Consider the following 12,305-nt stretch of genomic DNA (forward strand, 5'->3'; position numbering starts at 1 on the left):
GGCTTGAGTTTTAATTCTGGCTCTGTCACCTATTGGCTGACTGTCCTTGAACAGTTACTTAACCTCTCTTAGCTTTAGTTGGCTTATCTCTGAAATGGGGGCATCAAATGATACCTACTACTATAAAGGAAATGGCTAAATCAAATAAGGGATATTAGTGTGCTCAGCAGGGACTGGCACAATGAGACCTAGTTAGTGGTGTTATTAATTATCCATAATGAAGGTTAGCTTGGCTGTTGTGTCCCAGCTCCTCTCCCTTCTAGGACCTTTACGAATGAGGAGAGAGGAAACTGTCCCTGAAGGATTCCTGATCCCCACATTTCTCCTCAGGGCCGGGATCCAGCATGCCTGCGCCCAGCCTAGTCTGCTGAAGTCGCTGGCTCTGGGCTTGGAGCTCCTGGTTCTGCGTGGCCAGGTTGATGGTGTCTTGCAGGATGCCAGCCAGCAGGCTGCGATAGCGATGCTCTGCAGCCGTGGCCTGTTCCTCCCACAGCCCCCGCCAGGCTCGGAATACCTGTGCGCAGATTCAGAGATCCCCATCAGTCAGCCAGCCTTGGAACCAATTCAAGGCCTGCCCTCTGTCCCCACTGACCTGCAGCGTGTGGCATGTCCAAGCCCGGGCAGCCTGCACGTGCAGGTCATAGAGGGCTGTCAGGTCCTGCTCCGCCGTGTCCCGTTCTACCTGAAGGGCCTCCAGCTGGAGTCTCAGCCCTGTCCACTCCCGGTGCCATCTCTGCCTCTCCTCGGAAACCTTCAGTGATAATACATACCCTTTGTTGAGTGCAACCTGTGTGCCAGGCTCTGTTCTACTTACTTTATATTGTTATTTCGTTTTATCTAATGATAACCTTTGAGGTAATTGCCGTTTTACAGATTTGGAAACAGTGGATCAGAGAAGTGACCTAACCTGACCAAATTCACATGGCTAGTGAGGGACAGAACTGACACATGCATTTCAATAGTTCACTGTCATCCTTGGGGTAAAGTCCAAATCCAGAGGCGTGGCACACGCTGGTCTCTTTAGCCTTGCCTCTGACCATGCACCTGCCAGGCTCCAGCCAGATGGACAGTTCGCAATACCCAGAACCTACTTTGCCATTGCTTCCCTTTGGACTTTTGCTCATACAGGAGTCTCTCCTAAGAGCATGTCTCCCACCTTCCCCTGATCCGACCTCTGTGCACATTGCTCATACAGGAGTCTCTCCTAAGAGCATGTCTCCCACCTTCCCCTGATCCGACCTCTGTGCACACAAGTTTTGTTTCTTGTTTAAACAAGCTGTGTTTACTTAGTGCCTCCATGTGATGAGCACAAACTGCCCTGTGGATCTGAGTCTAGTGAATTTCTCTGGCTAATTTGTTTGTCCTTTAAGTCTCAGCTTAGATGCCATCTTCTCTGCTCCACTCCAGCCTGGGCCAGGTACACCTGTTTGTTCCCACGAGTCACTATCTCCCTCATTTACAGCACTTAGCACTGAGAATTGCATCGTCTATCCCCCACAAAGCTGTGAGGGCCATGAGAGAGGCTGTGGTCCAGTCTGCTGTGATTGACGCTAGATCCCAGCACAGTGCCTGGCCAGGTTAGAAGGAGCCTCAAGGGACTTCCCTGGTGGTCCAGCGGTAAAGAATCTGCCTTGCAATGCAGGGGACACAGGTTTGATCCCTGGTCAGGGAACTAAGATCCCACATGCTGCGGCACAGTTAAGCCCACGTGCCGCAACTACTGAGCTCGTGCACCTCAACTAGAGAGCCTGCGTGCCGCAAACTACAGAGCCCACGCTCCCTGGAGCCCACACGCCACAAATAGAGAAGAGAAAAACTCGCACGCCACAACTAGAGAGAAGCCCAAGTGCCACAACGAAAGATCCCACATGCCTCAACAAAGATCCCCCGTGCTGCATCTAAGACCTACCTGACCTTCCTCACCTCTTCAGCCACCAGGTCTTTGACCTGGTCCCCTGCCACCACCTCTTCCTCTTGTTCCAAATGCTTCAGTTCCTCTTGGATCCAAATTTGGTGCTGTTCTCGCAGTCTCTGCCTCTGGGCCTGAGCCAGGAAGAACTGCAGGGCCACATCCGGGGCCTGCTGGGCCTAGGTGGCATCATTCTAGGCTCAGCCAGAAGCCCATGTGTGTACACAGCCTTGGGACACAGGGCCCAACTTTTCCAACAGACCCCCATTACCAGGGCAGCTCCTAGAATTACATCCAGGAGACTAGCTGGCCTGAAAGAGCCTGTGGCCTGGACAGAGACTCAGAGGCCGTGAGGGAAGAGGAGAGGTATTGATTCTGCCAGTAGGTGCCATGGAGGCCCTAGGGACCCCATGCCCCTAAACCAACCCAGTAGGAAAACAGCCCCTTCCCATGCCCCTCCCTGAGGGATCCAGTAACCCTTCAGGCCCTTTATTTGCCAGAAGCTCCATATTTCTCCCTGATGTTAGGGCAAGGTAAGCAGGACACACATTATCAGGACTCTGCGACTCTACTCCCCAACAGCTTCCAGTTGTTCTGGGGTACATGAGGTGTTACCTGTTCCTCAGGCTCCCTGAGAGGGTGCATTTGGTGGAGATCAGGTCCTATAGATGCTGTTCTTCCTGCCACTGGAGGAAAATGCAGTTAAGCACACCAAAGGTGGAGAAGACCTCCAGCTCCACCCCAAGCACCAGCCTCACCTTGAGGCTCTTCCTGGAGGCCTGGGCTGGGGCTTGCTGTTGAATCTGTCACCTGCTGAGAATACATTACGAGTGAGAAATCTGTTACCTTTCCTCCCAGGACAGTGTTGGTTTTGAAATCAGATCAGGGTCCCAGCCCTTCCTTTTCTTAGCTGTATGACCTCAGGCAGGTGGCTAGTCTTCTGAGTCTCCATTTTCTCATCCATAAAATGGAGCTGATAAAAGTTGTAGAGAGCATGAAATGAGATAAGGCACCCAAAGCACTAAACAGTGGCCAGCTCTGTTCAATAACTTGGAGTTTACAGGCCTAATTCCCAAGGCCCAGGGCTGTAAAAACAAGTTATAAGTAATTAAGAAAATGAAAGCACCAGGAGAAGCTGGACAGGGGCCACCTTCCAGCCACTCTGTGACAAATCATGGAAGACAGCGCCCCCTTCTGCATAAGGGAGGACATGCATCCTAAGGGGATGAAAGAGTGCCGTACTGAGTCTAAGGACTTGGATGTCTTTGCACCTCTGCTGCCTTTGATTATCCTAGTGACCCTGGTATACTCACATCACTTCTCGGAGCTTCAGTTTGCTGAAGCAATGCTGGGAGCAATGTTGTCTTCCCTGTTTAAAATAAATTGTGGGTTCCCCTTGACCTTCCATACAAACTCCAAACATCTCAATAGATTTACAAAGACCTGCATGACCTACTTCACTCTCCAATCCTTCTCTCTGGACTTTCTTCCTCAAACTCTATCCTCCAGCAAACTGAGCTGCTTGCAGTCCCCCAAAGAGATCAAGGACTCGCTTACCTCTGACACTTCTCCTGTTATTTTCTCTGCCTGGAATGTTCTTCATTCATCTTTGCTAGCGACCTCCTTCAGGTTTCAACTTCCTCCATGAAGTCTTCCTTCCCTCTCTTGCCAAGACTAACTTAGATGCTCACATAGAGCCCTTTGGATAAGCTCTTCAGAGCACTGATCATGGTGTTAATTGTTTCTTTCCAGAGGATTATAAAAAGGCACATAGTGGGCAATAAATGTTTGGGAATCAATACATTAATGAATGAAGGAAGGGCCCCCTCGGGCCCCCTCACAGTGCTCTATAAACAGAGAAAAAGGAGGCAGACATCAATAGGCCTCCCAAGAGTTTGGATGGGAAGACGTACCTGTGGTTCTGGGAGCCCCATAGCCTCAGTTTTGACTGCTTTGAGCATCCAGCTTCCTGAGCGCTGGCTCCAGGCTTTTACCACCTATGGAGAGGGGATTCTGAGTGGGCTCTGGCCATTGCTGGCCCAGGCACCCCCAGGCCTCACCTTGCTCACCTGTAACTCCCGCAGTGCCCTGCCTAGCTGGCTGAGCCCACTATCTGTCAGGGCGTCCCCAAGGAGGCCTGAACGCAGGCTCTTCAGTCCAGCCCGCCGGGCCCGGGCCTCTTCTACTGCATCCCAGAGGGTGGGCCTCACCTGTCTCACCTTCATCCTCCTTCCTGCGGCCCCCAACAGAGCAGCCTGGAGCAAGCTCAGGGAGCTGCCTAGTAAGGGGAGACACAGAGTGAATGCCTCCTTCCTCTGAACTCCAGAGCACACTGCCTGTAAAACTTTTAACTTCTATTAACAGTACTATTCATAAAAATAGCTAACACCTGGGCTTCCCTGGTGGCACAGTGGTTGGGAATCCGCCTGCCAATGCAAGGGACCCGGGTTCAAGCCCTGGTCTGGGAAGATCCCACATGCCGCGGAGCAAGTAAGCCCGTGCGCCACAACTACTGAGCCTGCGCTCTAGAGCCCGTGAGCCACAACTACTGAAGCCCGCACGCCTAGAGCCCGTGCTTCGCAACAAGAGAAGCCACTGCAGTGAGAAGCCTGTGCACCGCAACGAAGAGTAGCCCCTACTCGCTGCAACTAGAGAAAGCCCACGTGCAGCAACAAAGACCCAACTCAACCAAAAATTAATTAATTTAAAAAAAAATAGCTGGCATTTTCCATGTGTTCGACGGTACTGTGCTAAGGCTTCTCATGGATTGTCTCTTTAGCTACACAATACTCCAGTGAGGCAGCAACCCTAATTTACCCTGTCTCCCTCCACATTTTCCAGATGAGGCAACTGAACCTCAGAGAGGTCAAGCAACTTCCTGGTGAGTGGCAGAGCTGAAACTCAAGCCCAGTTCTGTCTGACACTAAAGCCTGTGCCCTTAATCACGATCCCAAACTGGCCTATACATAAACACACTTCCTTCCCTTTCTGCTTTGTCCTTGAGAGTGTGAACTGCCCCAACTTATCTTCCTCATTCCACAGAGCCTGACGTAGGGTGTGGTCTGGGAGTATGTTGGCCAAATGAATGTGTGTTTGTTGATTTTGAAGACAGAGGGCCAGACTTTTCCTTTTCTTTTTTTTTTTTTTTTTTGTGGCTACGTTGGGTCTTCGTTGCTGCGCGTGGTCTTTCTCTAGTTGGGGGAGCCAGGGCTACTCTTCGTTGTGGTGCGCGGGCTTCTCATTGCGGTGGCTTCTCTTGTTGCGGAGCACAGGCTCTAGGCGCGCAGGCTTCAGTAGTTGTGGCTCACGGGCTCTAGAGCGCAGGCTCAGTAGTTGTGGCTCACGGGCTTCCTTGCTCCGCGGCATGTGGGATCTTCCCAGACCAGGGCTTGAACCCGTGACTCCTGCATTGGCAGGCGGATTCTTAACCACTGCGCCACCAGGGAAGCCCCACAGACTTTTTTTTTTACTCTTTTATTGGTGGAAAACTTCAAACATATACAAAGTCTAGGAAATTCATCTACTTATCACCTTATCAGCTTCAACAAATAGCAACTCATGGTCATTCTTGTTTGATCTATACCCTCCCCTTGACCTCCCCCAAATCTCTGACATCATATCATTTCACAGAGGCCTGATCTTTAATGAGTGTGTGAAAATAGGAAAGTACCTTCCCTTCTCTGATCCTCCCTTTCCTTGTCTATAAATTAAACCTGCCTCTCTTCCCTCGCCCGTAGACTGGATCTGCCTCATGGCATTGTGGTAAGAATCAAAGGTTTTAGTCAGTGTAAAAATGCTTGGTAAACTGTTGAAGGCCTCTGAAAGGGTGAGGGGTTGCTTTTACTGTTGGCCTTACCTTTCCAGACGGTGGAAGCCTGGCAATTCTGGGACCTTTCTGAATCGTGGCCCTCCCCGAGGCTCAGGCTCTCTCTGAGCTCGCTAGGGTTGGGGCTGCCGCTGGTTGGGTGAAGGGGGAGCAGGCCTAAGGCCAGATCCTAGAGCTTCCCAAAGAAACCCACGTCCTCCCCCAGGCCACCTTGAGGGTCCAGGCGAAGAAGAAGGCCACTGTAGTTGTTTCCTTCCAGGAGACATGAGACAATCCAGGGCAGAGAGCCCTCCACCTCCTCACCAACAACTTTACCAGCCAACACCTGCAGCAAGGGACAGTCTCTGCCAGAGGGAGGGAGGGAGGAAGAAAAGAGATGTCCACCGGTAGATGCAGAAAGAAACTTGCCCAAATCACACTCTGATGGAAAGACTGACTATTTCCAGTCACTTTTGTGTACAACCAGACAGATTTGCAACCTTGTATAGATCTTTATTTTATTTTATATTTGATTACTTTTTAAATTACACAAATAATACATTCTCATAGTAAAAACAATTTAATTGTATATCTGACAAGGGACTTGTATCCAGAATATATAAAGAGCTCCTACACCTCAATAATAAAAATACAACCCAGTTGTAAAATGGCAAAGCAAGGTGACATCAACAAAAATGGCAAAGCTAGGTGACATCAACAAAAATGGCAAAGTAGGGAACTCTGGGAGTCTGTCCCTCCCCAGAAACATCTGGCAAAAAAAAATGGTCAGAATCAACCTTACTGGAACTCTGGGAGATAGTCAAAGGTTGACAGCAATCAAGTGAATGTTTAACCAGGAGGAAGGCAGCTTAAATATGGTAAGAGATCTTTGTGGTGTTTTTAACTTACCCTAGCCCCAACCTTCTCCCCAGCACAGCCCACATTTCTGGTGGGGGTACCTGGTTCTGAAAGGAGCAGAGTAAATCTTGTTCCCAGGGAACTGTGTCTGTTTTGATTGTCTGGGGTTTCCCACAAAGGACTGACAAAAGCTGCCTCCCTTTGTTTCACTTATCTTGGAATTCTCTTGGAGCAGAGGAGCTATGCCGGAGGACAGTCCCCCAAAGCATTGAGAGATGAAAGAACAAGCAAAAATAACAGTTGGGGCAAACAATAGACACATGGAAAGACTGGGAGAAAAGGTGGGGAGTGAAATTTTGGAGGAATAAGGGTTTTGAAAAGTTCCCATGTGTACTAGGGTACCTAGAAAGCCACACATATGTCCAGGGCAGTGTGTGTGGTCAGAAGAGACATGAGAAGACCATAGGCTTTCACCTCTGGCTGAATTAGGGCTCAGTGCAAGCATCAGGTGAGGCTGAGGCAAAGCTGTAAATGATCTTGCTAAGCATTTAAGGAGTGACCCAACACAGAGCCAGTCTGTAGAAACCTGGAGAATTTTTTTCTTCTTTTCTCCCTTTTTTTCCCTTTTCCTCCTCCTTGCCTCCTCCTTCTTCTCCTTTCTCTCTCCTCATTCCCTTTCCCCTACCTCTCCTCCTTCTCCTTTTTCTCCTTTTCCTTTCTTTTTTTTTGGGGGGGGCATTCTCAGAGGTTAGGGAATTCTATGTCAGGTCATTGGCTAATCACTGAGATAATAGAATGAAGACTTCAGTGACTGCAAGGAATACAGTCTTTGCAAAAATTGTTTGGAAAAGTAAGCAAATGGATGGCTGATGCCCACAACAAGCAACAAGGCAAACCCTGGAGAGGAGGGAGAATCCAGCTTTCAGAGTTACCAGATTATCATATCCAAAATGTCAGAGCACTAAGGAAAAAGAATGGAGACTTAAGAGACCAACACAGTAAAGAATATAGTCTTTACAAAAAATACTCAAATTGGCCAGTTTCCAACAAAAAATTATTAGGCATGCAAATAAGAAAGTATGGCTCAGGACTTCCCTGGTGGTCCAGTGGCTAAGACTCTGCACTTGCAATGCAGGGGGCCCGGGTTCGATCCCTGGTCAGGGAACTAGATCCCACTTAGATCTCAACTAAGACCCAGCACAGCCAAATAAATAAATTTTTTTTAATTTTAAAAAAAGAAAGTATGGCTCACTCACAGGAAAAAAGAAAAAGAAATTAATAAAAACTGTCCCTGAGGAAGCAGACACTGGATTCAGTAGACAAAGACTTTAAATCAACTGTCTTAGATATTTTCAGAAAACTAAATCAAGAATATGATGTCTCACCAAGGCTGGCTCCTCTGTCAATTCCCAGTTCCCTCTTTCCCACCCAACTTCTAGCTTCACTTCTATCTTGGGAATTTTCCTTAAAATTTTGTGGTGGGAGAAGGGGAATAAAGATAAAGAAAAAAAAAAGAAAGAAAATGATGTCTCAGTGACTATCGGTAGAACAATAGAAATTATAAAAAGGAACCAAGGGCTTCCCTGGTGGCACAGTGGTTAAGAATCCACCTGCCAATGCAGGGGGCATGGGTTCAAGCCCTGGTCTAGGAAGATCCCACATGCCGTGGAGCAACTAAGCCCATGCGCCACAACTACTGAGCCTGCACTCTAGAGCCCGCGAGCCACAACTACTGAGCCCACGTGCCACAACTACTGAAGCCCGTGTGCCTAGAGCCCATGCTCCGCAATAAGAGAAGCCATTTCAATGAGAAGCCCGTGCACCACAATGAAGAGTAACCCCCACTCGCCGCAACTAGAGGAAGCCCGTGCACAGCAATGAAGACCAAAGGCAGCCAAAAATAAATAAATTAAATAAATAAATTTTTTAAAAAAAGGAACCAAGTAGAAATATGGGAGCTGAAAAGTACAATAACTGAAATTAAAAATTCCCTAGAGGGTAGATTTGAGCAGGCACAAGAATCTCAACAAACCTGAAGATAGGTCAAATAAAATTATCCAGTCTGAGGAGCAGAAAGAAAAAAGAATGAAGGAAAATGAGCCTAAGAGACCTGTGGTCTGCCATCAAGTGTACAAACATATGCATAATGGGAGTCCCAGAGGGAGAAGAGAAAGAGAAAAGGACAGAAAGAATATTTGAAGAAATAACGCTCAAAAATTCCCCCAAACTTATGAAAGACATGAATCTACACATCCAAGAAGCTCAACAAATTCCAAGGAAGGTATACTCAAAGAGATCTACACCAGGACAGATTATAATCAAACTGTCAAAATCCAAAGTCAAAGAAAGAATCTTGAAAACAAGAGAGAAGCAGTTTGTTATGCACAAGGGATCTTCAGTAAGATTAAAAACCAATTTTTCATCAGAAACTATGGAGGCCAGAAGACAGTGAGATAACACAGTTAAAGTGTTGAAAGAAAAAAAAAAACCTGTCAACTAAGACTTCTGTATCTGGCAAGACTATACTGCAGAAATGTAAGAGAAAGTAAGATATGCCCAGATAAACAAAAATTGAGGGAGTTCATTGCTAGTAGACCTGTCTTACAAGAAATACTAAAGGGAGCAAATCCTTCAGCATGTCAGAGATGAGGAAAGGAGGAGACTCTGATGCTGCCCTGGGCCTCTACATCCATATTTCAGCCACCTACCCAAGCCTTCCCCAAAGCTGTTAAAAGGCTCCATCAGACTTACAGGGCTCCTGGGAGCTGCAGGATCCGCAAGGCTCCTCGCCACATGCCCTGGGTCCCAGGCCCCTCAGGAGGGTCAGGCCGTGGCAGGACATGGTGACAGTGAGCAGAGAGCAGGCACTGTGGAGGAGATCAAAGGATCAGGCCAAATGGCTAGGGGGTGGGGGTGGGTGAAGGTGCCCGCCTGTCCTCACCTGCCTTCACCACCTGCAGCCTGCAAGTACAGCTCTGAGGCAGCTCTTGAGTCAGACACCTCCACTTCACTGGCATTTTCTACCACCCTGGAGGAAGGGAAGGCTGATCTCAGCTCCTAAGCACAAAGGTTCTGTCCAGCCCCCCAGAATCTCTGCATGGGGAGCCCATGGAGGGCCCAAGAGCCTATAAGAATCATCCCCAAGACTCCACGCTCAGTATATCCCCTAAAAGTCTCTCATCTTCATGATCTTATTTTTTCTCCTATCATCTGCCCAGTGAGGGAAACAGGGTAGTTGGGATTGCTCCCATTTTATAGATGGAGAAACTGAAGTTCTGCTCAGTGAGATGCTCAGATCACCCGGGATGGTAATGACTGAGTTGAAGAGGTGTAAGTGGATGGGATGGTGAGAAGAGTGAGAGGTTATGGAGATATGGGATGAAGGGAAGACGGTGAGAGGGAGTCCTGGGGGCAAACCCAAAACCTGTAAGCATGACCCCAAGTTCATAACTTCCCTTCCCTGGGGTGGCAGTGGGGAGAAGCCTCCAACGGCTTGGTTTGGGGTGTCAGCTCTGCCTTAAGACAAGCACCCTCAGACCCCGTTGGGCTCTGGACACTCACAAGCCCAGAGGGGCCACATCCAGCACCGACAGGTTCTCTGTCCCTGGAGCAAGCAGGTCCCGAGTCCTCCCACTGGTGCTGAGCTGGGATCACACAAGCACAACATCTGTTACAAACCAAACCTTTCCCCAGCCTTTGGCTCATGTGGTCCTCCCGCTGGGGCCCTGTGAGCCAAGCAGGGCACCAAAATTCAGCCATCTCAGGCAGGAAAAAGGAGACCCCAGCAAGGCAAGCCAACAGTGGTGAGCAGCAGAGACCCAAACTCTTCAGGCAGCCCCTGAGCCTTGGGCTCTTTTGCAGCATCACCATGGCCTTGGCTCCCCAGGTCTCCCCTCTCCCCAGGGCCTCACCTGCACCAAGCTAAGAGTACTAAGCACGGCATCAGAGCCCCTGAGGGGCAGAGCTTCAAACAGCATCTGCAGCAGCTAAAGTGGAGAAGGGTGAGTGAGGATTGAGAAAGGATTAACCTGTTTTTCAACATTTCCTGAGGGCTAAGTCTATGCCTGGCCCTGTGCTAGGTGCTATGGACTTGGTGGCCAGGACAAAAATAGCCCCCGGCCTTGTGGTTCACAGCGAGCCAGACAAGTGAGCAGACATTTTCAGTGGGACCTCCTGTTTGCTAGGGTAGGGGCTCATGACAAGGTTTTGAGGCAACTATTTTAGTTTGGGGGCATTTTGATGAAGCCTAAAAACAAAATGTTTATTATCATTATTAGTATTACTAAGAACAGTGAAAAGTAGACTTCCCTGAGTATCTGACCTTTGCACACCACCCCTCCTTGACCCTCACCTCATGGACCCCAGCCTCCCACCTTCCCTGACCTCTCAATAGCTTCGTGATTGACGCTGGCAAAACATCCTGTATGGACCACAGGGTGCTATAGGAACCCCAAGGAGGGGCACCTATTCCAGCTAGGGTGGGGAGGGGAAAGTTCTCGAAGGTCTCCTGGAGGAGCCAACACTTGAGTCTCATAACAACTATGACTGGTGCATCCTCTGGGACTCACCTGAGGCACAAGCCGGGGTGCCTCTGTTTCTCGACCCCGAAGCAGCAGGGCCACACTGTACCCTCGGCCCACCGAGCCCAGCATGCACTGGACTCTTGCTAGTAACTCCTGGTCTGCCTCCTGCAGGGAGACACAGGCACATCTCGAACTCAGGTGCCTGCCCAGCCTGCCCTGACCAGAGAGCTTGGGAAGCACTCAGCACTCCAGGAACAAGGGTCCTGAGTGCTCCGACCCTCCTCCCATCGCCCTACCAGACCCCCCTACCTGAGGAGCATCAGAACCCAGGACTCTGTCAAAGGTGATGCATTGTTCCTGTGAGCAGGACTGGAGTCAGCAGTGTCACTCCCATCCTCCCTGCACTTACCCACACCCCATCCCAGGCCATCCCATCTCTACCTGACTCTCCAGGATCCCACGCTGATACAGGCGGATGCTCTTGGGCCCCTCCAGGAGGAGCGTGGGGCAACAGGTCTCCTCGGGGCCTGAGACAGGTGGGCTTCATATCAACTCTCATGGGGGAAATTGAACTCCCAGGACTCCTGAGTCCTGCCCTCAACCTTTGCCTCAGTTTCCTAATGTGAGATGGCCTTGCCCTCCCCCTCTCCCAAGAGGCTCTCCCAGGCTGCGTTACCTCTGAGATGAATGTGTGGAGGCTTCTTACCAGATCTTCTCCTTTGCTCTACTTCCACCACCACGGTCAGCCTGGTCTGTGGGTTGTCAGTGAGGACTGAAGGGGCTGAGCTGCCCTGGCCCAAAGCAGCCCCTGTGCTCATCGCCTCTGCACACTCCATGGCTTCTGTGCCTCTCAGATTCCCCTCAATAATTCATCTCCCTGATCTGAGGGCTCTGGGTGGGGCCTGTAAACAATAACTTACCATAGGAGGTGACAGACCTCTCTTTTCTGAGTGAGCCAGACTATTGCATGGAATTTTTCTTTTTTTGCTCTTATGAAAAATTGCAGACATATATAACTGCGGAGAGAATAGTTTAATGAGCTTCCGTGCACTCAGCTTCAGCAGTTATCAACTTATGGCCGGTGTTATTTCTTCTGTTCCCCCTTCCACCCCAGTGGATTCTTTTGAAGCAAATCCCAGACACCTTATATTTCACATATAGCTATTTCAGTATGTATTTATAAAAGATAACTACCTTTTTAAAAAATGAC

The 12,305-nt window shown here is 49.4% G+C and overlaps 1 protein-coding gene and 1 non-coding gene across 2 annotated transcripts; one reads left to right on the forward strand and one right to left on the reverse strand.

Annotated features, from left to right (window-relative positions):
• Window positions 1-268: 268 nt before the first annotated feature.
• On the reverse strand, window positions 269-11,224 carry LOC137758927 (uncharacterized). The gene is made up of 12 exons (XM_068534881.1): window positions 11,141-11,224; window positions 10,484-10,558; window positions 10,134-10,216; window positions 9,514-9,600; window positions 5,946-6,079; window positions 3,979-4,187; window positions 3,823-3,906; window positions 2,668-2,719; window positions 2,525-2,595; window positions 1,924-2,088; window positions 593-751; window positions 269-514 (listed from the first exon to the last, which is right to left on the reverse strand). The coding sequence occupies exons 1-12, from the start codon at window positions 11,222-11,224 to the stop codon at window positions 269-271; spliced, it is 1,449 nt and encodes a 482-aa protein (XP_068390982.1).
• Window positions 7,665-7,737, forward strand: TRNAA-UGC (transfer RNA alanine (anticodon UGC)). The gene has a single exon. It is a non-coding gene; the product is annotated as a tRNA-Ala (tRNA).
• Window positions 11,225-12,305: the final 1,081 nt, after the last annotated feature.

Source organism: Eschrichtius robustus, chromosome 2 (assembly GCF_028021215.1).
Source record: "Eschrichtius robustus isolate mEscRob2 chromosome 2, mEscRob2.pri, whole genome shotgun sequence".
Taxonomy (NCBI): Eukaryota; Metazoa; Chordata; class Mammalia; order Artiodactyla; family Eschrichtiidae; genus Eschrichtius; species Eschrichtius robustus.